At 45.6% G+C, this 27,199-nt stretch overlaps 2 protein-coding genes across 2 annotated transcripts in view; one reads left to right on the top strand and one right to left on the bottom strand.

Annotated features, from left to right (window-relative positions):
- myo1d (myosin 1D) overlaps window positions 1-17,009 on the top strand; it is a 126,337-nt gene extending 109,328 nt beyond the window's left edge. Inside the window, exon 22 of the mRNA XM_036946371.2 lies at window positions 13,721-17,009. Coding sequence (XP_036802266.1) covers window positions 13,721-13,877 — 157 coding nt within the window. The 3' untranslated portion in view covers window positions 13,878-17,009. The remainder of the gene's footprint in view (window positions 1-13,720) is intronic.
- A 3,131-nt stretch (window positions 17,010-20,140) lies between these two features.
- cdk5r1b (cyclin-dependent kinase 5, regulatory subunit 1b (p35)) lies at window positions 20,141-27,010 on the bottom strand. The gene is made up of 2 exons (XM_021564978.3): window positions 26,375-27,010; window positions 20,141-24,765 (listed from the first exon to the last, which is right to left on the bottom strand). The coding sequence occupies exon 2, from the start codon at window positions 24,527-24,529 to the stop codon at window positions 23,621-23,623; it is 909 nt and encodes a 302-aa protein (XP_021420653.1). The 5' UTR covers window positions 24,530-24,765; window positions 26,375-27,010; the 3' UTR covers window positions 20,141-23,620.
- Between the last annotated feature and the right edge of the window lie 189 nt (window positions 27,011-27,199).

Here is a 27,199-nt window from a genome sequence, read left to right as displayed (position 1 = left end):
TATGTGTGTGTGTGTGTGTGTGTGCGATTGTGTGCTTGTCTCTCTCGTGTCTCCATTTCCTCCCTCTTTCTTTCTCTTTCCTTCAGATTGGTTGTACTCTTCCTCTTCTCCTCCTCTCTACGTTCAGGGCTCATTGATCAATAGACTTTTTGCTGCTAAGACATTTTTAAATGACCTACTTAGTCATCTCCCCCATTTTAGAGTATATAGCTCTTCTTTTCATGAAAGAAATGGTGGAGAAAGAGACACAGAGGAGGAGAGGAAGATATCTGCACTCTCACAGCTTACTAAATATTGTAATGGTTGTTGGGCTGTTTTGAAGGGTTGGAGTTCCTGCATTTGAGCAGTTTTTTTTGTTGTTGCTTCCTGTTGTTGATTTCTCTGTGGTTTAATATCACACTGGATGTTTTGGGGCAGAAAAGGCTGGAAGAGACATGTCTGAGAAGAAACTGAGAGGAGGTGTGATTTGGCGAGACAGCGGAAGCATTGGCTAATGTTGTTGTAAATTCAGTTGAGTCACCGAGACTCTATATTCATACCTTCAACTGTAAAGTGAACAATGGAGTTGAAAGCACTCCAACATCATCTCACTAACCACCTTTCTCTGACCTGTAGTGCCGCCGATGCCAGCGGAACTGCCTTGAACTATGAATCACTCTCTCTGTTGTGACGTGACTGAAGGACAATTCCAAACCCGCTGTGCCGCCTGGCTAGAACCATTAGCGACCTGAAAGAGGTGTGTTTACTTTTCCCTTCGTCTCCAGTGGGATGTCTAGGTTGGAGCTGGCGGGGAGACATGGGAGACGTGTGAGAGAGTGGATGCAGATCCATTGGGAGGGATAGGGTGGATGGTTGAGGTGGAAATGACGACTGTAGAGACCCTTTTATCCACCATTTATATTCCTTCTCCCCCCCTCCTTCCTTATACCTCCTCCTCGGGCTGGATTATGTTTGCTCGTGTTGTGGAAGACTGGATTGGGGGTTGGCCGCTTGGCTTGGGTGTTGAATATGTGAGAGGAGTTAGCTATCTATCAGATACATGTGGGCCATTGGTTCGTCTCGACACTCTCCTACCCCCAGCCGCTCCCCCACAGACAATAGTAATAAGCAGAAACACATGAGCATACTGTCCCCATATCAAATCAAACTTTATTTGCCACATACAACAAGTGTAGACTTTACCGTGAAATGCTTACCTACAAGCCCTCAACCAACAGTGCAGTTCAAGAAGAAGAAAATATTTACCAAGTAGGCTAAAATAAAAAATTATTAATAAGAATAACAATAACGAGGCCATATACAGGGGGCACCGGTAACGAGTCAGTGTGCGGGGGGTACAGGCTAGTTGAGATAATCTGTACATGTAGGTGGGGGTAATCTGTACATGTAGTAGCAGCAGTGTACAAGGGGGGGGGGGGGGGGCAATGTAAATTGTCTGGTGGCGATTTTTATGAATTGTTCAGCAATCTAATGGCTTGGGGGTAGAAGCTGTTGTGGAGCCTTTTGGTCCTAGACTTGGCGCTCCGGTACCGCTTGCCGTGCGGTAGCAGAGAAAACAGTCTATAATTTGGGTGACTGGAGTCTCTGACAATTTTATGGGCTTTCCTCTGACACTGCCTATTAGGTCCTGGATGGCAGGAAGCTTGGCCCCAGTGATGTACTGGGCTGTACGCACTACCATCAGTAGCGTCTTACGGTCAGATGCCGAGCAGTTGCTATACCAGGCGGTGATACAACCGGACAGGATGCTCTCGATGGTGCAGCTGTAGAACCTTTTGAGGATCTGGGGGCCCATGCCAAATTTTTTCAGTCTCCTGATGGGGAAAAGGTTTTGTCGTGCCCTCTTCACGATTGTCTTGGTGTGTTTGGATCATGATAGTTCGTTGGTAATGTTGACACCAAGGAACATAAAACTCTCAAACCTTTCCCCCGCAGCCCTGTTGATGTTAATAAGGGCCTGTTCGGCCCGCCTTTTCCTGTAGTCCACGATCACTTCCTTTGTCTCGCTCACATTGAGGGAGAGGTTGTTGTCCTGGCACCACACTGCCAGTTCTCTGACCTTCTCCCTATAGGCCGTCTCATTGTTGTCGGTGATCAGGCCTACCACTGTTGTGTCGTCAGCAAACTTAATGATGGTGTTGGAGTCGTGTTTTGCCACACAGTCGTGGGTGAACAGGGAATACAGAAGGGGACTAAGTACACACCCCTGAGGGGCCACAGTGTTGAGGATCAGCGTGGCAGATGTATTGTTGCCTATTCTTACCACCTGGGGGCGGCCTGTCAGGAAGTCCAGGATCCAGTGTCTGAGGGAGGTATTTAGTCCCAGAGTCCTTAGCTTAGTGATGAACTTGGTGGGCACTATGGTGTTGAACACTGAGCTGTAGTCGATGAACAGCATTCTCACATAGGTGTTTCTGTTGTCCAGGTGAGAAAGGGCGGTGTGGAGTGCGATTGAGTTTGCGTCATCTGTGGATCTGTTGGGGCGGTATGCGAATTGGAGTGGGTCTTGGGTATCCGGGAGGATGCTGTTGATGTGAGCCATGACCAGCCTTTCAAAGCACTTCATGGCTACCGACGTGAGTGCCACGGGGCGGTAATCATTTAGGCAGGTTACCTTCGCTTCCTTGGGCACAGCGACTATGGTGGTCTGCTTGAAACATGTAGGTATTACAGACTCGGTCAGGGAGAGGTTGAAAATGTCAGTGAAGGCGCACCGCACACACACACACACACACACAAAATCTCAGTATTGATCAGAGGAGGCGGGCAGGTTTTATTTTAGAACTGCTGTTAAGGAAAGCAGGGAAATTCGATCTGACAGGCGAACAGTGGGGGTTTCTCTCCATCTCCGATCCACATCAACAGCACCCTATGGAGCCCCTCCCTCGGGGCAGGCGTGCTGCTCTTGGCATAGAACCTGCACTCTTGTTGAGCATCTGGTCTGTCTTTGTCTCTGCCACAGACAGTCTATTCACATGCACTGTCCAGATTTACAGTAATCTGCCCATATTTGCGTCACAAGTCCTCTGTTGTTAGTTAGCTTGATAGGTATTTCCCAGCATAGCACATTGAAAGGGACTTTAAAGTCTCTCAGAGAAGATTTTAAATGGTCTAAATATAACCTACGCATATCAATTATTTTACGCTGAACAAAAATATAAACGCAAAATGTGAAATCTTTGTATCATGAGCTGAAATGAAAGATCCTAGAAATGTTCCATACGCACAAGAAGCTTATTTCTCTAAAACATTCAAATTGTGTGTACAAATCTGTTTACATCCCTGTTAGTGAGCATTTCTCCTTTGCCAAGATAATCCATCCACCTGACAGGTGTGGCATATCAAGAAGCTGATTAAACAGCATGACCATTACACAGGTGCACCTTGTGCTGGGGACAATAAAAGGCCACTATAAAATGTGCAGTTTTGTCACACAACACAATGCCACAGATGTCTCAAGTTGAGGGAGCGTGCAATTGGCATGCTGACCGCAGGAATGTCCAGCAGAGCTGATCGCAGAGAATTTAATGTTCTTTTCTCTACCATAAAGCCGCCTCCAACGTCGTTTTAGAGAATTTGACAGTACGTCAAACCAGTCTCACAAGCGCAAACCACGTGTAACCACGCCAGCCTAGGACCTCCACATCCGGCTTCTTCACCTGCGGGATCGTCTGAGACCAGCCACCTGGACAGCTGATAAAACTGATTAGTATTAGTACTAGTATTGGATTGATGTGACGTCAACAGTCGACTGATTTGCTTTCGTAGCATTTTCGTCTACCAGAATCACAGGGATTTTACAACGGATATTACATTTCTTAAGCGTTTCTTAGTATTAACCACATATAAAGATGTCCCGATACACATATTCTATACAACGTCTGTGTGTGTCAGTGGCGGTCGGGGCTGTTTAAGATTAGGATGTTTATTTTTTTGTATGAGCGTGGCTTTATTTCTATTACAGCATATTGGATGACTCTCATTCATATCCCATTCACCCAGCTCAATGTAAAATCGATAGGTTTAGGCTATTACATGATACTCAAATTTTCCCTATACCCATCATGAGGTTTCTACAACCAAGCCTATGAATGAAGGTTTATAACGGTGCACATGTCAAGAAACAAATTGGAGAATCAAAAAAGTGGCACATTCAATACTGCCTTGCACACTCTAGCCTGCATCTAGCTGATTTAGGGTGTAATCAGTAGTCCAACAGTTGAAAACAAATGTTTCTATTAGGCAAATCACGCAGTACAGTGTACAGCAAGCAGTTTAGCAGTTACACCAGCGGGCCCCGATTGCAATAGATTAATACAACCGACAGCTTACCTTGACTTGGAAGATTTCCAGTGTTAGCTAGCTGGCTAAGGCTATCCAACATAAATAGCATTCCTCTCGGTTTGAGCCGGGTATTTGAGTAGGCTAAATTAGCTAGCTGCATTAACTAGCGAAGTAAATTAAAGTGAAAAAAAACGAAATATAGCTATCTCTCTCTTTACACTGATTCTCTTTTGTTTTTGAAGAAATTAATTTGAAACCGTTCAACTATTGTCTTTCTATCTCTTTGAGTCAACTATCACATTTTATGCGCTGCAGTGCTAGCTAGCTGTAGCTTATGATTTAAGTACTAGATTAATTCTCTGATCCTTTGTTTGGGTGGGCAACATGTCAGTTCATGCTGCAAGAGCTCTGATAGGTTGGAGCACGTCCTCTGGAAGTTGTCTTAATTACTGTGCCTCCTAAGTTTTGTATTGAAGTCAATGTAGCCAGAGGAGGACGGAAGGTAGCTGTCCTCCGGCTACAGCATGGTGCTACCCCAGAGAGTGTTGAGGCTACTGTAAATCCACGATAATCGAGAATTTCAATAAGCGTTTCTCTACAGCTGGCCATGCTTTCCACCGGGCTACTCGAGCCCCGGCCAAAAACTCTGCACCCCCGCAGCAACTGGCCCAAGCCCCCCCCTTCTCCTTCACCCAAATCCAGACAGCTGATGTTCTGAAAGAGCTGCAAAATCTGGATCCCTACAAATCAGGTGGGATAAACTATCTGGATCCTCTCTTCCTAAAATTACCCGCCGCCGTTGTTGCAACCCCTATTACTAGTCTGTTCAGCCTCTCTTTCGTATAGTCTGAGATTCCTAAAGATTGGAAAGCGGCCGCGGTCATCCCCCTCTTCAAAGGGGAGACACTCTAGACCCAAACTATTACAGACCCATATCCATCATGCTCTGCCTTTCTAAAGTCTTCGAAAGACAGGTGAACAAACAGATCACCGACCATTTTGAATCCCACATTCTCCGCTTCACATTCTGGTTTCCGAGCTGGTCGCAGGGGGCACTTCAGCCACGCTCAAGGTCCTAAACGATATCATAACTGCCATCGGTAAAAGACAATACTGTCTAGCCGTCTTCATCGACCTGGCCAAGGCTTTCGTCTCAGTCAATCACCGTATTCTTATCAGAAGACTCAACAGCCTTGGTTTCTCTAATGACGGCCTCGCCTGGTTCACTAACTACTTCTCAGATAGAGTTCAATGTGTCAAATCGGACCTCTGGCAGTCTCTATGGGGGTGCCACAGGGTTCAATTCTCGGGCCGACTCTTTTCTCGGTATGTATCAATGATGTCGCTCTTGCTGCGGGTGATTCTTTGATCCACCTCTACGCAGACGACACCATTCTGTATACATCTGGCCCTTCTTTGGACACTGTGTTAGCAAACCTCCAAACGAGCTTCAACGCCGTACAACACTCCTTCCGTGGCCTCCAACTGCTCTTAAATGCTAGTTAAACTAAATGCATGCTCTTCAACCAATCGCTGCCCGCACCCATCCCCCCGACTAGCATCACTACTCTGGACGGTTCTGACATGTGGACAACTATAAATACCTAGGTGTCTGGCTAGACTGTAAACACTCCTTCCAGACTCACAATAAGCATCTTCAATCCAAAATTAAATCTAGAATTGGCTTCCTATTTCTCAACAAAGCCTCCTTCACTCATGCTGCCAAACATACCCTCGTAAAACTGACTATCCTACCGATCCTTGACTTTGTCGATGTCATTTACAAAATAGTCTCCAACACTCTACTCAGCAAATTGGATGCATTCTATCACAGTGCCATTTGTTTTGTCACCAAAGCCCCATATACTACCCACCACTGCGATCTGTATGCTCTCGTTGGCTGGTCCTCGTTACATATTCGTCACCAAACCAACTGGCTCCAGGTCCTCTATAAGTCTTTGCTAGGTATAACTCCGCCTTATCTCAGTTCACTGGTCAGCATAGCAACACCCACCCGTAGCATGCGCTCCAGCAGGTATATTTCACTGGTCATCCCCAAAGCCAATGTCACGGCTGTTGAAGGAAGAGGACCAAGGTGCAGCGTGGTGAGCGTACATTTTCTTTTATTAATCAAAATGACGCCGAACAAAACAATAAACACTACAAAAAACAAACCGTGAAGCTCAAAGCCTATGTGCCCTAAACAAAGTCAACTTCCCACAAAGAAAGGAGGGAAAAAGGGCTACCTAAGTATGGTTCCCAATCAGAGACAATGATAGACGGCTGTCCCTGATTGAGAACCATACCCGACCAAAACATAGAAATACAAAATCGTTGATAACAAAACATTGAATGCCCACCCCAAATCACACCCTGACCAAACCAAACCAAATAGAGACATTAAAAGGCTCTCTAAGGTCAGGGCGTGACAGCCAACACCTCTTTGGCCACCTTTCCTTCCAGTTCTCTGCTTCCAATGACTAGAACAAATTGCAAAAATCACTGAAGTTGGAGACTTATATAACCCTCACTAACCTTAAGCGTCAGCTGTTAGAGCAGCTTACCAATCGCTGCAGTTGTACACAGCCCATCTGTAAATAGCCCATCCAACCAACTACCTACCTCATCCCCATATTTGTTTTGTTTTTCTGCTCTTTTGCACACCAGTATTTTGACTTGCACATCATCAGCTGCACATATACAGATGAAGTCGTAAGTTTACGTACACTTATGTTGGAGTCTTTACAACTCGTTTTTCAACCACTCCACAGGACATCTACTTTGTTCATGACACAAGTCATTTTACAACAATTGTTTACAGACAGATTATTTCACTTATAATTAGCTGTATCACAATTCCAGTGGGTGAGAAGTTTACATACAGTTGAAGTCGGAAGTTTACATACACCTTAGCCAAATACATTTAAACTCCGTTTTCCACAATTCCTGACATTTAATCCTAGTACAAATGATGTCAATTAGCCTATCAGAAGCTTCTAAAGCCATGACATAATTTCCTGGAATTTTCCAGGCTGTTTAAAGGCACAGTCAAATTAGTGTATGTAAACTTCTGACGCACTGGAATTGTGATACAGTGAATTCTAAGTGAAATTATCTGTCTGTAAACAATTGTTGGAAAAATTACTTGTCATGCACAAAATAGATGTCCTAACCAACTTGCCAAAACTATGGTTTGTTGACAAGGAATTTGTGGAGTGGTTGAAAAACGAGTTTTAATGACTCCAACCTAAGTGTATGTAAACTTCAGATTTCAACCAATTTGCTAAGTTGACTGTGCCTTTAAACATCTTGGAAAATTCCAGAAAATTATGTTATGGCTTTAGAAGCTTCTGATAGGCTAATTGACATAATTTGAGTCAATTGGAGGTGTACCTGTGGATGTATTTCAAGGCCTACTGTCAAACTGAGTGCCTATTTGCTTGACATCATGGTAAAATCAAAAGAAATAAGCCAAGACCTCAGAAAAAAAATTGTAGACCTCCACAAGTCTGGTTCATCCTTGGGAGCAATTTCCAAACACCTGAAGGTACCACGTTCATCTGTACAAACAATAGTGTGCAAGTATAAACACCATGGGACCACGCAAATCAATCCCAGAACAACAGCAAAAGACCTTGTGAAGATGCTGGAGGAAACGGGTACAAAAGTTTCTATATCCACAGTAAAACGAGTCCTATATCAACATGACCTGAAAGGCCGCTCAGCAAGGAAGAAGCCTCTGCTCCAAATCCGCCATGAAAAAGACAGATTACGGTTTGCAACTGTACATGGGGACAAAGATCGTACTTTTTGGAGAAATGTCCTCTGGTCTGATAAAACAAAAATAGAACTGTTTGGCCATACTGACCATCGTTATGTTTGGAGGAAAAGGGGGGAGGCTTGCAAGCCGAAGAACACCATCCCAACCGTGAAGCACCGGGGTGGCAGCATCATGTTGTGGAGGTGCTTTGCTGCATGAGGGACTGGTGCACTTCACAAAATAGATGGCTTCATGAGGATGGAAAATTATGTGGGTATATTGAAGCAACATCTCAAGACATCACTCAGGAAGTTAAGGCTTGGTCGCAAATGGGTCTTCCAAACGGGCAATGACCCCAAGCATACTTCCAAAGTTGTGGCAAAATGGCTCAAGGACAACAAATTCAAGGTATTGGACTGGCCACCACATATCCCTGACCACAATCTTAGAGAAAATGTGTGGGCAGAACTGAAAAAGCGTGTGCGAGCAAGGAGGCCTTACAAACCTGACTCAGTTACACCAGCTCTGTCAGGAGGAATGGGCCAAAATTCACCCAACTTATTGTGGGAAGCTTGTGGAAGGCTACCCGAAACGTTTGACCCAAGTTAAACAATTTAAAGGCAATGCTACCAAATACTAATTGACTGTATGTAAACTTCTGACCCACTGTGATTGTGATGAAAGAAATGTAAGTTGAAATAAATCATTCTCTCTACTATTATTGTGACATTTCACATTCTTAAAATAAAGTGATGATCCTAACTGACCTAAGACAGGGAGTTTTTACTAGGATTAAATGTCAGTAATTGTGAAAAACTGAGTTTCACACACTGTATACAGATTTTCTATTGTGTTATTGACTGTACGTTTGTTTATTCCATGTGTAACTCTGTGTTGTTGTTTTTGTCACACTGCTTTGCTTTATCTTGGCCAGGTCACAGTTGTAAATGAGAACTTGTTCTCAACTGGCCTACCTGGTTAAATAAAGGTGAAATAAAATAAAAAATAAATAAAATATCTTCATTGCAGTGTGTTTAAACAGTGTGTTTTAATCAGTTATTTGTTATTTGGTGATGTGAATATATTTAGGATAGTTTTTTCTAAAAATCTAAACTTTTTTATTTAAATTATTTTTTAAATGTATTTTTACTGAGTAGGATGGTCCTCCCCTTCCTCCTCTGAGGAGCCTCTTCTGGTATGTGTATGCTGTGTGTGTGTGTGTGTGTGTGTGTGTGTGTGTGTGTGTGTGTGTGTGTGTGTGTGTGTGTGTGTGTGTGTGTGTGTGTGTGTGTGTGTGTGTGTGTGTGTGTGTGTTTATAAACGTAACCCTGCTTGCCTTTCAAGTGAGCAGATAGCAGCTGATAGCAGACCTGTGGCTATGCTTAGCATGCTATCCCCTGAGACACAAATGGACAGAGACAGACGGACGGACGGATGTACAGAGACGGACGGACAGAGACGGACGGACAGAGACGGACGGACAGGGCCGGACAGAGACGGACGGACAGAGACGGACGGACGGAGACGGACGGACGGAGACGGACGGACAGAGACGGACGTACGGACGGACAGAGACGGACGTACGGATGGACAGAGACGGAAGTACGGATGGACAGAGACGGACGTACGGATGGACAGAGACGGACGTACGGATGGACAGAGACGGACGGACGGATGGACAGAGACGGACGGACGGATGGACAGAGACGGACGTACGGATGGACAGAGACGGACGTACGGATGGACAGAGACGGACGTACGGATGGACAGAGACGGAAGTACGGATGGACAGAGACGGACGTACGGATGGACAGAGACGGAAGTACGGACGGAGACAGACGGACGGACGGACAGAGACGGACGGACAGAGACGGACGAACAGAGACAGACGGACGGAGACAGACGGACGGACGGACAGAGACGGACGGAGACGGACGGACGGACGGACAAAGACGGACAGAGACGGATGGACGGACAGAGACGGACGGACGGATGGACAGAGACGGACGGACGGACAGAGACGGACGGACGGATGGACAGAGACGGACGGACGGATGGACAGAGACGGACGGACAGAGATGGACGGAGACAGACAGACAGAGACGGACGGAGACGGACGGACGGACGGATGGACAGAGACGGACGGAGACAGACGGACAGAGACGGACGGAGACAGACGGACAGAGACGGATGGAGACGGATGGACAGAGACGGATGGATGGAGACAGACGGACAGACGGAGACAGACGGACGGACAGAGACGGGCGGACGGACAGAGACGGGCGGACGGTCGGATGGACAGAGACGGACGGACGGATGGACAGAGACGGACGGACGGATGGACAGAGACTGACAGAGACTGACAGAGACTGACGGACGGAGACGGACGGACGGAGACAGACGGACAGAGACGGACGTACGGACGGACAGAGACGGACGTACGGATGGACAGAGACGGAAGTACGGATGGACAGAGACGGACGTACGGATGGACAGAGACGGACGTACGGATGGACAGAGACGGACGGACGGATGGACAGAGACGGACGGACGGATGGACAGAGACGGACGTACGGATGGACAGAGACGGACGTACGGATGGACAGAGACGGACGTACGGATGGACAGAGACGGAAGTACGGATGGACAGAGACGGACGTACGGATGGACAGAGACGGAAGTACGGACGGAGACAGACGGACGGACGGACAGAGACGGACGGACAGAGACGGACGAACAGAGACAGACGGACGGAGACAGACGGACGGACGAACAGAGACGGACGGAGACGGACGGACGGACAAAGACGGACAGAGACGGATAGAGACGGACGGACGGATGGACAGAGACGGACGGACGGACAGAGACGGACGGACGGATGGACAGAGACGGACGGACGGATGGACAGAGACGGACGGACAGAGATGGACGGAGACAGACAGACAGAGACGGACGGAGACGGACGGACGGACGGATGGACAGAGACGGACGGAGACAGACGGACAGAGACGGACGGAGACAGACGGACAGAGACGGATGGAGACGGATGGACAGAGACGGATGGATGGAGACAGACGGACAGACGGAGACAGACGGACGGACAGAGACGGGCGGACGGACAGAGACGGGCGGACGGTCGGATGGACAGAGACGGACGGACGGATGGACAGAGACGGACGGACGGATGGACAGAGACTGACAGAGACTGACAGAGACTGACGGAGACGGACGGAGACGGACGGACGGAGACGGACGGACGGAGACGGACGGACGGAGACAGACGGACAGAGACGGACGGAGACGGACGGACGGATGGACAGAGACGGAAGTATGGATGGACAGAGACGGACGGACGGACGGACAGAGACGGAAGTACGGACGGACAGAGACGGACGGAGACAGACGGACGGATGGACAGAGACGGACGTACGGATGGACAGAGACGGAAGTACGGACGGAGACAGACGGACGGACGGACAGAGACGGACGGACAGAGACGGACGAACAGAGACAGACGGACGGAGACAGACGGACGGACGGACAGAGACGGACGGAGACGGACGGACGGAGATGGACGGAGACGGACGGACGGAGACGGACGGACAAAGACGGACGGAGACGGATGGACGGAGACGGACGGACAGAGACGGACGGACAGAGACGGACGGACGGATGGACAGAGACGGACGGACAGAGATGGACGGAGACAGACAGACAGAGACGGACGGAGACGGACGGACGGATGGACAGAGACGGACGGAGACAGACGGACAGAGACGGATGGAGACGGATGGACAGAGACGGATGGACGGAGACAGACGGACAGACGGAGACAGACGGACGGACGGAGACAGACGGACGGACAGAGACGGGCGGACGGTCGGACGGACAGAGACGGGCGGACGGTCGGATGGACAGAGACGGACGGACGGATGGACAGAGATGGACGGACGGATGGACAGAGACTGACAGAGACTGACAGAGACGGACGGAGACGGACGGAGACGGACGGAGACGGACGGACGGAGACGGACGGACGGAGACGGACGAAGACAGACGGACAGAGACGGACGGAGACGGACGGACGGATGGACAGAGATGGAAGTATGGATGGACAGAGACGGACGGACGGACGGACAGAGACGGAAGTACGGACGGACAGAGACGGACGGAGACAGACGGACGGATGGACAGAGACAGACGGACGGATGTCAGAGACGGAAGTACGGACGGACAGAGACGGACGGAGACAGACGGACGGATGGACAGAGACAGACGGACGGATGGACAGAGACGGAAGTACGTATGGATAGAGACGGACAGAGACGGACGGAGACAGACGGACGGACAGAGACGGACGGACAGGGACGGACGGACGGACAGAGACGGACAGAGACGGACGGACGGACGGACAGAGACAGACGGACAGAGACAGACGAACGGACAGAGACGGACAGAGACAGACGGACGGACGGACAGAGACGGACGGACAGAGAGAAAGAGAGGTGGTGAAAGCACCAGAGACAGGCCCGGGCATTCATCAGAGCTGTTGTCCTATTGGCTGGCCCTGGCATGGGCGGCCATGACAGATGCAGCCCTCATTGCTAGGCTACAGTGCTATAGGTATAATGCAGAAGTCTGACGTGGGTAGTTTGAGGTGATTTGTTTTTGTTTGTTAGGCATTGTTGCGTAACTAATGGGTGTTGAGGTCGCGCTGATTAATTTCTGTAGACTTAGCGCCACTGGTTGAGTGGACGTTTTGGCTCCGGCCGTTTCCACGAGTCATGAATTATGTTTTGTTGAGAAACGATGCGAGCGACCGTCGTTATGGTGGAATGGTGTCAGGATGAGAGTTGGATTACGTAGACAAGCATTTCTCTCCCTCTCTTCCCAGGTGCTGTCGTTCACTGTAGCACTAGTTACAGCTCTTAAACACACACTTTAAAACACTCCATCTGTTTGCCCACACACCCTGACTCCTTCACAAATGCTTTTTTCCCCCTCAACAAATCTTTGATTTGCCTCATTGATCCTCTCAAAGAGGGAATAGTGCAAGATGGCCATTCAGCCAGAAACCCCTTCACTAGATGTGGCAAGCGCTAAAATCCAATCGGCTGGTGAGCCGTACCTACAGTACAGGCACAGGGATCATTCCTGGGGTATAGGCTAGCCTAGCGTGGGCTCGCTATTGTCAATCTACATAGCAGGCCTCTCCATCCCTGTTCCTGGAGAGCTACCCTCCTGCAGGTTTTTGCTCCAACCCCAGTTGTAACTAACCTGATTCAGCTGGTCAACCCGCTAATTATTACAATCAGGTGCACTAGATTAGGGTTGGTGCGAAAACCGACAGGATGGTAGCTCTCCGGGAACAGGCATGGAGAGCCTTGCTCTATAGTCTATATCTATGCCCGTTGACATCCAGTTCGCTGTCATGTCCATATTATGACGAGGAATATTGACAATGGTGAAGGATGCACATTCAATTGTAGTGAACCATATCAGTGTTTTTGGTGTAAAAAGGCCTTTAGCCTTTTGAACGAGCACACACACCAAACATCATACACCATACTCTCTCTCTCTGTTGATATTGATGTAACAGCTGTAAGCTATGCATGTTCAACACATGCTTAACAAGTCTCTATTTCTCCCTCTCTCTCTCTCTCCCTCTCTCTGCAGTGAGAAGAGGAAGCTGCAAGTGAATATCGCCAGTCCCATCCAGTGCAGTATGAACGGCAGGAAGTGCACCATCATTGTGGAGCCCAAAATCAACCAATCACAGCCAGACTTCACTAAGAGCCGCTCCGGTTACATTCTGGCAGTTCCTGGAAACTAAAAGGGCCCCTCGGGGGCCACTCGGTCTGTGACGATGACAAGTGTCAAATGAAGACTACAGGAACCATATATATGTTAGGTATAGAGCCGATTTGTGAACTAGATAGCGCCACTGGTTGAGTGGATGTTTTGGCGTGATGCATGGGAAGATTTGAGCTCTCAGAATGACAGATGCCAAATGTGTACCTTTTTTGAATGGGTATTTATTTTACGCAACAACAAAAAAATTCAATAGGACATGTAAGATGTTTAACACATGCAAAAAAACAACATTTGTTTGACAGACTCACACACATGCACAACAATAATATATTTTTTTCCCCCTCACTTTTCAATATCAAGTTCATATGTTTAGTTGGGGCATTAATCGTTATATATTACGCTAGCTTTGGTTTATTTTGATTAGAATCAGATTTCGTTATTTATTTTGATCTAAAGTGGAGATTTGATGGAAGTTTTTTTTTTTTTTAACACTACCCTTTTGTTTTGGACTAGAGACTCACAGACAGTCCTACATGTACACATTGGAAACAAGAACGGGAGAGAATGTTGTCCCGTGTATTTCAGGGACAGAACCCGTGTCAGAGGCACAGATGAGAAGTGTTTAGTCGGTTAGTCACAGGGTGTGAAGTGGGATGTGTTGAGCATATCTTGAACCCGAACGTCACGACGTGCTCTGAGGGGAGCATTAAAATCTCAATTTAAAACCTGTTATCTATTCTCTCTGTGTACTGTATGTACATTAATAGTACTCTACATGCTTATAGTATTGCGCAAAATGTGCTTATGAGTGGACTTGCCCCCCCGCCAGATTGTGAACATTTCATGGCAATAGTTCTAGATAATGATTTATTGATGCATCGTAAATGACTTAATCCATTATGTCAACATTTCAGCACGTCTATGCTATATGACCACAGCCAGATGCTGTATGTTTTCCATGGACGACACAGCCAGATGTTGTACGTTTTCCATAGACAACACAGCCAGATGTTGTACATTTTCCATAGACGACACAGCCAGATGTTGTACGTTTTCCATAGACGACACAGCCAGATGCTGTACGTTTTCCATAGACGACACAGCCAGATGTTGTACGTTTTCCATAGACGACACAGCCAGATGCTGTACGTTTTCCATAGACGAGAGAAAGGATGTCGACACTGTACCCGCGCAGTAAATCAGTAGTATTGTGTTCTTGTGTGACTGACTAGGCCTGCCCACTGGGCACGCACTGGCTAAATCAACGTTGTTTCCATGTAATTTCAAGAAAATGACTTTGAACCCACTCGGAATAGACGTTGAATTGGAATGGACCAATTGGAATAGACGTTGAATTGGAATGGACCAATTGGAATAGACGTTGAATTGCTGTCTGTGCCCAGTGGGTATTGACTTAGACTGAGGTGACAGTGGAGGGATATTATGAACACTGCCATTTCCCAAGATCCTTGGCCTACTTCCAGTAGTTCTAGTTTCAGTGTCAAAGTACTGCTGCAGATATCGCTCTGTCACTTGGCATTCTTTTCAGAGTGAAAAAAAGTTTTCTCCAATCACTTTCAGAATTGCTGCCGAACGCTAATTGCTTTGAATATCGTCCGGAAAAATCGGTATTGTAATTAGTTAGTTAGCGTCCCTCTCAACTGATCAAATATTCCTTTACCTTGCAGCTATGGTCTATGATGACCTTGTTCTGTTGGTTAATAAGCCACTTCAGACCAGAAAATGTCCCTGTATTGGGGGGAAAGTTGTAGGCTATGTATTGTGTTGTGGGTATTATCAGGGACGTCACAGTAGTATCTCTAACGGCAGCTTTTTAATATGTGGCTAGTCCTCAGGGCTGCCTGTAAGACTTGGTTATTATGAGAAGGCCAACTATAGCTATCCCCCCATATCCTCCAGTTATACAATATTTTTACCGACAGGGCTTCTCTATTCCACTACTCATTACAATGCTCTGTCTGTGACTGTGTGTCACATCCCACCGAAATAGGTTTCTCTATCTCCTGTCTACCGACATGCCTGTCTTGTAGGGAAGGATACTTTTGTCTGAGAACAAAAGCCCAGCCTGGCTGCCTCCTCTCCTCCCCTCTTATTCTCTATCGCTCTCTCTCTTTCGCCTCACTCCATCACGTCTTGGCACTATGCCCGGGTGGGTAGACTGTGCGACTGCAGAGCCGAGGAGGAGTTTACTCTGACACCCCCCTCCATCCCCCCGTGCCCTGAGGAGAGAGGGAAAGGAAGGAGAAGACAAAAGAGAAAGAGAGAGGGAAAGTGCATCAATGAAGAGACTGAGATAGATGAGATGCCCAATTTCCCCACTACTACATAAATAAGACGGGAACAACACGTGGTTCTTCAGTTGAGTAAGGATTCTAATGGTTCACTGACACTCTTTGGGGTGCAGCATGGAGACTATTCACATCCTGAGTCCTCTACCGTACATCCAGTGCAAATGGGAAAAAGTCATCAAAGTGAAAATAGGTTACTTTTCCCATCACGTTTTCCAGATTGTTTTGGTTGAGTCCATAGCCATTTAGTCTCTTACACTCAATGTTCTATCAGCTGTACCATACAGTTTGTAATCTGTGACTCTAGAAGGTGGTGTGTCTGCTGCATCCTTGTCCGTCATTGGTTTGTGTTGGGTTTGACTTGTCTGATCCAAAGCTTTACCTACAATCCCTTCAATTGTAAAATAAATTCCTAGCCGGATATCACTAACGTTCCTTCAGAAAGGGATCCCAGTCTATGCTATTTCATTGGGTTTGTTCTGTTGGTAACCCTTTTGATTACAATGTGCCCCATATTCCCAACTTTTCATGGTTAAAATGGTTTAAATTGTACTGCAAAGATATCAGAAAATGTTAAATTGGGGAAGATTGATAACATTGTCGTATCTTCTCATTTCCTTCAATCTATTCAATACACCAAATATCTAGATGAATATATAGATAGTTTGATCAGAAAATGTACGTGCCTAATTTTGCATATTTATGTAATATATCAATATTGATAATGAAAGAAAAAGTGTTTGGACCAAATCTGAAGGGAACGTCACTGTTTTATGTTATATGCAAGAGCCACAATGATAGTTATTTGATGAATCATTTGATCAATAAATGTATTTGCTCAAGTTTGCTCAATGACTTCATCTTTTGTTGGCATACAGCATTCGATATTACTCACCTAGTCTTGTGCGTATGCGTGTGTGTGCGTGTGTGCAAATTTGTGAATGGGGAGATGTGATGATGACACCCCTTTTATCTCTCTTCAACCAGGAAAAGACATGGTTCATCAAGGTCTGCTTGGTATATAGGCTAGTCTGTGATGTTTTTTTTTTCCTTCTCCCAGCTGTTGTGTTGTCTGTGTGATTTTTGGGGGGGAGCCAAACCACGCTAAAGCGCCTGTTAACCTAGCAGCTGTTTCCCTAGATGACGTCGCGACAGCCAAAGCCTCTGCAGTCAAGGTCACAGGTCACAGGTCAGGTCGACAGCACCACCACTTCCCTCTCCCTGTCCTCAACAGACACATCATCAGCCTTCCGATGGACGATCACTAAATCAAATCAAATTTGTCACATGCGCCAAATACAACAGACCTTACCGTGAAATGCTTACTTACAAGCCCTTAACCAACAATGCAGAGTAAGAAAACATTTGCTAAATAAACTGAAGTTCAAAAAAGTAACACGGTAAAATAACAATAATGAGGCTATATTCAGGGGGTACGGGTACCGAGTCAATGTGTGGGGGTACGGGTTAGTCGAGGTCATCTGTACATTAGGGGTAACGTGACTATGCATAGATAATAAGCAGCAGCGTAAAAAAAAAGGGTCAATTCAAACAGTCATTTGATTAACTGTTCGGCAGTCTTATGGCTTGGAAGATAGACGCTGTTAAGGAGCTAGACTTGGTGCTCTGGTACCGCTTGCTGTGCGATAGCAGAGAGAACAGTCTAGAAATTGGGTGGCTGGAGTCTTTGAAAATGTTTAGGGCCTTCCACTGACACCGCCTGGTATAGATGTCCTGGATGGCAGGAAGCTTGGCCTCGGTGATGTACTGGGCCATACGTACTACCCTCTGTAGCGCCTTGTGATCAGATGCCGAGCAGTTGCCATACCAGGCGGTGATGCAACCAGTCAGGATGCTCTCGATGGTGAAACTGTAGAACTTTTTGAGGATCTGGGGACCGATTGCTAAATATTTTCAGTCTCCTGAGAGGGAATAGGTGTTGCCGTGCCCTCTTCACGACTGTGTTGGTGTGTTTGGACTATGATAGTTTGTTGGTGATGTGGACACCAAGGAACTTGAAACTCTTGACCCACACCACTACAGCCCTGTCGATATGAATGGAGCCTTTCAGCTCCTTTGTCTTCCTCATGTTGAGATAGAGGTTGTTGTCCTGGCACCACACTGCCAGGTCTCTGATCTCCTCCTTATAGGCTGTTTCATTGTTGTCGGTGATCAGGTCTACCAACGTTGTGTCGTCTGCAAACTTAATAATGGTGTTGGAGTCTTGCTTGGCCACGCAGTCGTGGGTGAACAGGGAGTACAGGAGGGGACTAAGCACGCACCCCTAAGGATCCCCTGTGTTAAGGAAGAGCGTGGCAGATGTGTTGCTGCCTACCCTTACCACCTGGGGCTGGCCCGTCAGGGAGTCCAGAATCCAGTTGCAGAGGGAGGTGTTTAGTCCCAGGGTCCTTAGTTTAGCGATGAGCTTTGAGGGCACTATGGTGTTGAATGCTGAACTTTAGTCAATGAACAGCATTCTCACGTAGATGTTCCTTTTGTCCAGGTGGGAAAGGGCAGTGTGGAGGGAAATAGAGATTGCGTCATCTGTTGATTTGTTGGGGCGGTTTGCGAATTGGAATGAGTCTAGGGTTTTTGGGGTGATTGTGTTGATGACCAGCCTTTCAAAGCACTTCATGGCTACAGACGTTAGTGCTACGGGTCATTAGCCATTTAGGCAGGTTACCTTGGCGTTCTTGGGTAAAGGGACTATGAGACTATGGTGGTCTGCTTGAAACATGTAGGTATTACAGACTCAGTCAGGGAGAGGTTGAATGCTCTGAATACATGTCCTGGTAATCCATCTGGCACTGTGGCTTTGTGAATGTCGACCTGTTTAAAGGTCTTACTCACATCGGCTACGGAGAGCGTGATCACACAGTTGTCTGGAACAGCTGGTGCTCTCATGCATGCTTCAGTGTTGCTTGCCTCGATGCGCGGATAGAAATATTTTAGCTCGTCTGGTAGGCTTGTGTCATTGGGCAGCTCGCGGCTGGGCTTCTCTTTGAAATCCGTAAGAGTTTGCAAGCCTTGCCATATCCGACGAGCGTCAGCGGCGGTGAGGTAGGACTCAATCTTAGTCCTGTATTGAAACTTTGCCTGTTTGATGGCTTGTCGGAGGGTATAGCGGGATTTCTTATACGTGTCCGGATTAGTGTCCCTCTCCTTGAAAGCGGCAGCACTAGCTTTTAGCTCAGTGCGAATGTTGCCTGTAATCCATGGCTTCTGGTTGGGATATGTACAGTACGTATGGTCACTGTTGTGAAGATGTCATTGATGAAGTCGGTGACTGATGTGGTATACTCTTCAATGCCATCAGATGAATTTCGGAAAATATTCCCTATCTGTGCTAGCAAAACAGTCCTGTAGCTTAGCATCTGTGCATCAGACCACTTCCGTATTGAGCGAGTCACTGGCACTTCCTGCTTTAGTTTTTGCTTGTAAATAAGAATCAGGAGGACATAATTATGGTCAGATTTGCCAAGTGGAGGACGAGGGAGAGCTTTGTACACTTCTCTGTGTGTGGACTAAAGGTGGTCTCGAGTTATTTTTCCCTCTAGTTGCACATGACATGTTGGTATAAATTAGGTCAAACTAAGAGTTGGCAGTTGTGCTATATTTCATACTCTTTGATTATATTGCCTTTGATTTACCCCATGGCCAATTTAAATCAAATTGAGACAGATTGAATGGTCATAGATAATGCAATGATTCAACCAGATTCTATTCTTTATGTCTCAATCTTTTGTAACTAGCTGGAATCTCTTCTGGATATGAGATCTATGCCATGTTTAATCTTCAAATTATTATTTCATGGATTTCATTCCACAGATTAGTCAGTTCATAACCCCTGCTACTCTTTAACTGTTCAGTATATGGACTATAGACTTGTATATTGTGGGGTCTAGTAAACAAACAGTGTCAAGTATGTGATTATATCACTGAAGGGTTCAGCTGCAGATGAAGACACCACTCATTTGTGCGTCATGAACAATCAGTGCATTTTATTTTCCATCACAGTACAAAAATAAATTAAAGTAAGCAGAAACAAACTGAGAAAGGTTCAATTGGAGCAATGTCTTTTTTTTGTCTTTTTCAAAATAACAGCTCCCCCCCTACAATCACATCCCAGCCCCAGTAGTCTATCAGTGATCACATCGCAGTCCCAGTAGTCTATCAGTGATCACATCTCAGTCCCAGTAGTCTATCAGTGATCACATCCCAGTCCCAGTAGTCTATCAGTGATCACATCCAGTCCCAGTAGTCTATCAGTGATCACATCCCAGTCCCAGTAGTCTATCAGTGATCACATCCCAGTCCCAGTAGTCTATCAGTGATCACGTCCCAGTAGTCTATCAGTGATCACATCCCAGTCCCAGTAGTCTATCAGTGATCACATCCCAGTCCCAGTAGTCTATCAGTGATCACATCCCAGTCCCAGTAGTCTATCAGTGATCACATCCTGTCCCAGTAGTCTATCAGTGTAGAGTATCCTCTTTTCCACTTCCTCTTTGTCATAAGAAAACAAAATTCACACATTCTTCTGTACAGATAAACTCTCACACACTTGCGCTCACATGCATCATTGAAATGCCCCCTTTTCATGTTCTTTAACACCCTTTTTTTGTTCTACAAAGTACGCAACAAGATACTGAAATCGAAGTCGACTGAAATGTTCAAACGTATCACTTTTTTTCTCTTTTTTTTGTAAGATTTTTCCAAGTCTTTCAAACAACTAGTCAGTGATGCAAGTGGCAAAAAAATGGCACATTTTAGTGAGTTGGGGCAAGTGAACAGCGAGAGGGTCAAGATTCCCCTGCTTTTGACCCCTTACCCCAATGCCCTGCTTTTTCCCCAGAGCAGTAGCCCATCCAAAGTGTGTGTCCCTCCTACTGCGCTACACACAACAACCCATTTCCCATTACAAGGCACAATGCCACGGTACCGCTCCACAACCATGTCCATTTGCACCATACATTTTTCTCTTTGACTCCCACTGATACAGCAGAGGAGAGAGATCTATCATATGTCAACCAACAGTCCCCAAGAACAACCTTCATCACATGACATGGGCATGGAAAAGACATACAAATGAAAATGGTATTTATTCGCTGCATATGACTATAAACATTTTGCATTTCTAGAAAGAAATTTGAGAATCAACTAATGAAAGAAAGCATGCGGAATTTCTCACTGTTGAGGTGATAAAAAGCTGGCAAATACTACTTTTTATTTGCTTGTTTTTATGTGCATTATTTTCATTTGTTGTTTTTTTCCCCCAAGGTCCAGTTAAGTCTCTGTACTGTATACTATAGAAAACATATTCCTGTTAATCTGTGGATTCAATTCGACATATCTCTTACAACATATAACAGTGGTTGACAGAAAAACCTACCACCTCCCTTTATCTCAGTTATTGGAGATGGCGATGCTATCAGTTCTATAATCTTTTTTAGCCTCTACAATTCTTCAATGCAAATGATTGCCATGTATCTTGACTGCTCCGTAAGCTCTCATGTAGATGTAGTCCAGGTTGCCATGGTGTTCCTATTTCCCCCTATGCTCTTCCATTTATCCTAGTGGCTTCAGCTGATTTGAAAACCTGATTATCTCCATGGAGGTCAACTAGAATCTAACCTGACCATGGCCTCATCTCCTCCCCAGCTGAATACATTGTTGTCTTAGATTTGATTAATATTGGCATGGAGAGATTACGCCAGGGGAGGCTGTCTGTAAATGTTTATGCTGTGCCACTGAGTGGTTTTGAGTGAAATGCTCTGCCATTGGCTGATGGTTATGTTGTCTTGTTGATATGTGGAGCTGGGTGGTGTGTTGGGTTTGGGATTGCTCTGTGCCTAGGGTTCTAAGGGTTCTAGGGGTGCTAAAGGTTCTAAGGGGTTTTGTCTTTACTCAAGGTCTCTCTGATGTGTTGGTTACTTTGTCGATGGTCAGATTTTTACTGGTTGTTAATCTAGGGCTAATCTATAGCTTATTCCATGGAACATTCATTTGCAACAACCATCAATCTTCATTCCCACCATATCCTGTAATTTGAAATAGACCAATTGATCATTCATTCATGATCTTTTGATTACAAGGGATGTGCCAAGAGAACATAAAATTACAATAAATTAAGTTCACTCAACATTTGGACATCTTTCGCTGTGTTTTCAGACCTACAGGATTTTCATCAAAGATATGGCACTAGTTAAACATTTGTTAATGCTGAATTTCTTATAGCACAATATGGACCTTCATTCCCAAGTGTTTTTAGACACAACCATCAGACAAAAGTACAAAAGAATTCCTTGGTAAACAAATAGCCTATTTAAGCAAGCATAGCTAAATAAACTAGTTATCACTTTGTTCACAGCATTCTCTAATGCAGATGCAGTTAAGTCATTCCTGCCCTCCAAAATTGCATGGCACACGTGCATTAGGCTATTATTTTGAAGTTAAAAAAAGAAAAAGGGCAATAGATAAGCCTCCCTGGGCTTGAGCCTTTGAACATCCATTCATTTTTTTCTGAGATGAAAATAAAGTAGGCCTTTCTTAACATGTAGTGTGACCGACCATCAAGTGTTGTGTCTTTAGGTTGTACTGTAATTCCTCATGTCCTGTTGTGTTGTGGTCAAAAAAAAAATCCCACAATGCAATGCAGGCTTTTTTTCAAATCCTTCTGAACCAATCTTTCTCCACCAAACCCCTCTCGCCAAGTCACAAACAATAAACGCAATACATGAATCTGCATCGGTGGCCCCACTTTTCCTTTCAGGTCAAATCATGTTTACGCTGCAGCAGAGCTGGGTGTTCACTTCAGAGTCTAAAGAACCAGGGTTGCAGCTTGTCTGTTCATCCATGATGTGAGTAGTAGCCCAGTCACACAATAGGCAGTGCATCTCAGACAGTCAGCAGGTGGCTGGTCTCAATCCTCTACACATTCATAGCTGCACATTTGTGTTCTTTTTCTACTGTTTTTTTTTTTATTGTGTATTATTGTTGGTTTTGTATTTTTCAATGTTTTTATATACATGTTCGTAAACAGAGGATGTACCCAAGTCTGGCATTTTTTTAGGTGTCAAAAGCTTTCATTCTTAGGTGCAGTGAAAATACGATCCTCTTTCCTTTCGAAAAAACTTTAGTTGGTTTTAAGATAAATTGAGATAAATAATATTTTTACCATAAAATGTCATTTGTTTTTAATCAAACTGTGTTCTCATGTCCCTCTTCCAGTGAACTGTTGTAATGTTAGCTGTTAAACATGCTTATAATCAAAAACGTTTGGGGTATATCTATGCCAAATTAACCCTTATATCAACCCTCAAAATTAATCTCTTCCCATCAAAACTTCCCCACTCCCCTCTTCCTACTCCCTCAACCAATCCCCCTCCCCCATTTTGAAATGCCAGACTGGAGTAGGCCCCTGCCCCCTCCCCGGCCCCTCTCCCCAGGGCCCTCACCGGTCCAGACCAATGAGCAAGCGGCTCCTCTCCTCCTCCTTCTGGCTTTCGTTCTTCAGGTCGGCAAACACCTGGGTGAAATAGTGCGGGTCCGAGTTGATCTGAAGCATCTTAGTGCTCATCAGGTTGATGATGGACAGGCAGCGGTCCCAGAAGATGTCCCTGGAGCTCTCCACCAGGAAGGGTTTCAGTGGGTAGGAGATCTCGTTGCCCATGTAGGAGTAGGACAGGTAGAGGCAGGTGAGCAGCACGGCCTGCAGCTCATGTTCGTTTGCCACCTCAGAGGATACCACATCGCGGCACAGCATGTAGACAAACACCACGTTGGCCGGGGTGATGAACCCCTGGTCTTGCCAGCCCTGGAGGAGCAGCGAGCGGTCCACGCTCCGCAGCCACAGGACCGGGTCGGTGGGACACATGTGCTTAAGTCTGTAGCAGCGCCGGCACAGGAACTCACCCAGGCAGCGCAGCAGCTCGCTGGTGGAGGCCTGGACGATCACTCTTTTGGGCGTGCCGGGGGCCGCATTGGAGTTGGTCAGGGGGGCCTTCTTGACCGACGAGACAGCGTTGTTGGAGCTTTTGACGAGGGCTGGGGTGCTCTGGTCCTGGGTGAAGGTGGACAGGTTGGCACAGGACTGAGACTTCTTCAGGTTCTCGTTGTTGAGATGTGTCACATTATTCTGATAGGTGGTGTTGGGCTGCACCTTCTTGGAGCCCTTTTTCTTGGCTGACACTGCCACAATGCGCTTCCATGGCAGAACGTTGATGAGCGAGTGGCGCTTCAGGTTTTTGTCTTTGGCATTCTTGCTATTCTGAACAGCTGTGTAGTGGCCCACTGTGGCTGGCCCATCTTCGAAGAGGGACGCCTTCCTGTAGCTGGGAGAGAGAGACAGAACGGTTCCCATGGTGACCGAGTAGCAATTTCGTTAGTGGATGACAGACCAGAGAGAATGGCAGGGGAGATCCTGAGGGCCTCAATGCTTCTGAGCTGGGAGACCCTGGCTACAAGCGTGGGTTCCTCTCAGGCATCTAATGCCACAGTAGGTCCTGATAGGAAGGTACGTGCTGGATGGATTAGGAGTTGATCTGAGCAGATTCTCTCTGGGCACTTAGCTCTTCTTCTCAGCTGGGTCAATAGTGCCTGTGGAAAACAAAATGCATGGCTTCAGTAGCTAGTAGCTACATGTTCCCACTTTCATTGTATCATTGACATTAAGGTTGTGTGTACATCATTTTGTTGTTGAAAATCAGATATCTCGGCTGTGATTGCGATATTGATTTTACATTTTTTTAAATCCAAAGATATTTCAATATTTCTTACTAATTGAAGATAAAGATGAATTGTTTGGCGACAAGCATTGATTTCAAATCTGATATGGTTGTGTAAATCGGCTGCTGTCCTAGGTCCTGAAATCAAGCGTCTGCGTTGTCCTAATAAAGGAGCATGTCTTAAAAGGATGCTGTGAAGGCTATGTTGATATATCTTGCTTGTCTCTAATAATTCACAGGAATTACCAAAACATTCAGACATGCTTTCATAAATGTGTACACAGTAAATTCTATATCGACAAGTGCTCGGTCATCCACATCGAATAGTCTAATTAGCTGAATTGATTTTAATTTAAAAATACATAGGTGAATGTAGGGCCTATGCCAGGGAATATTATGATGTCTCTTAGCGCTCAGGAAATCAGACAGCAATGACAACAAGCTAGTTGAGGCAACAACACTGCTATCGTCCTGACAATCCGCATAGTAAACCGATGTAGAAACATCTCTACACCTTTCAAACCAATCTAACAGCCGCGCAATTTACAGCAACGTTTACCGTGGTCTCTACACATTCAATTACTGTTGAATTGAAATCGAGAGCAGGTTACCTACTTTCAATCAGATTTCCCCTAAACTATTCATACCGATTATAAAAAGATCACATCTGGCTCATCAATTGTTGATTAAGGCATGCCCATCTTTCAGCCCATATCAAATTTCTCTTCTAATAATAAGGCTTTGCTCGAAGCTCACATCCTGATTTACATGAACATAATTTAATTCGATTGAAGCCTAACGAAGGATGCATTCCTGCTCATATAGTTGGCTAGCACCTTCCATTTCAAATGGAAACCTGAAATGTAAACACCTTTATGTGAAGGTCGCCTTTGATAGCCTAAATCATCCACTTTTAAAACGAGGTTTGTAATAATTTGTATAATGTTGTATAACAACATTTGCATCTTTAGGCTAGACTAATAATGTGTCTACAGATCATGATGTGCGTTGAGAATTTTTTTAGATTCAGCCGTAACCGAAACAGCCACAAAAAAAACTTTCAAGCAGGCTAGTCGAGTTGTTAGAAAATCTAAAATATGTTTTGCTATTTTACGTGTTAATTGAAAGATCAAGACAGTTTGTTTAGCGGCAAGCTTTGAGTCCAAGGCTGTTGTGTACATAGGCTGCTGTCCATGGTTCTGAAATGAGCGTCCGCTTGCTAATAAAGGTGCAGAATTCCAAAGAACCGCTTTGACATGACTCATGTTTATTATGGTGCATACGGGTAGCCTCGTGTTATGCAAAGTGTTATTCAGAGAAATATAGAATACCTTCAAATTTGGCAGCATAGCCAATGTTTCTCAGTGACGTGTCGCCTATATTCTTACATGTTGATGTTTACAATAATTCAGCAGGTTATCCTTCGAAATAGGTTACGATATTAGACACATTATAAAATAATATAAAAATATTATACTTACTTGATATTTTTCCTCCAGTCAATGAAAAAAATAATAGCACAGCAGTGATGGCTTCTTTAACAGTAATAGCTAATTCCTTTGATATGGTGCACATCAAGGTGAAACCTTATTAACCATCTTGGAAAAATGCGGTTAAAAAAACACAACACCGTACAATCCAAGAAAAGAAAAGGCGTTAATCAAGCCAGATTATCCGCACACCTTGACATAGTCAAGGAATCGCCAGTCTCTCTGCTGCGCAGGCGGTAGGTAGGCAACTGTGGAACGGATGCTGATATGAAGATGTGCATTTGGTCCTCACCGCAAGAGATACGGGTTCGAGGGTTTCTTTGCGCTCACACTAGCTTGTGGCTAGTGAAAGGATGGCTGGTGTAAAAAAGGAGAAAGGCAGTGGTCGGGCGCCGCTCTGTGCTCTGTCCGTGGTGCTGTAATTTGCAGCTGTGTGTGGCTGCAGTCACAAAGGCTGTTTGTAATAGGTGAATTACCCAATATATCTTGTAGCCTATATTCACTAGTGTTTTAGTGTGTAGTGCGCTGTCCATTTATTTTGCTGATACAGCGCAGCGGAGATAGGCTACATACAGATGTGCAACTCCGCCCCATCACAACAAACATTCAATGAACTCAAAGCACAATGCACTCAATGAACTGAAATCCATTTCTTGAAAAACAATGAATGGTTTTCAGCATGTAGACTAAGGTTGTTTCAATCACACAATTACAAGTAGGCCTAGCCAATAAATACATGTCCACATAAAAACTATTTGTATTTACTAATAACATACATGTTAGATCGCATCTAAGCTATTAAAACGAGGGGCATAC

This window comes from Oncorhynchus mykiss, chromosome 16 (genome assembly GCF_057628025.1).
Source record: "Oncorhynchus mykiss isolate SJ-2025 chromosome 16, ASM5762802v1, whole genome shotgun sequence".
In the NCBI taxonomy this organism is placed as follows: Eukaryota; Metazoa; Chordata; class Actinopteri; order Salmoniformes; family Salmonidae; genus Oncorhynchus; species Oncorhynchus mykiss.
This window is presented reverse-complemented; position numbering and strand designations above follow the sequence as displayed.

Coding starts and splice junctions, on each gene's coding strand:
- cdk5r1b (XM_021564978.3), bottom strand. CDS start 24,529: ATGGGAACCGTTCTGTCTCTCTCTCCCAGCTACAGGAAGGCGTCCCTC.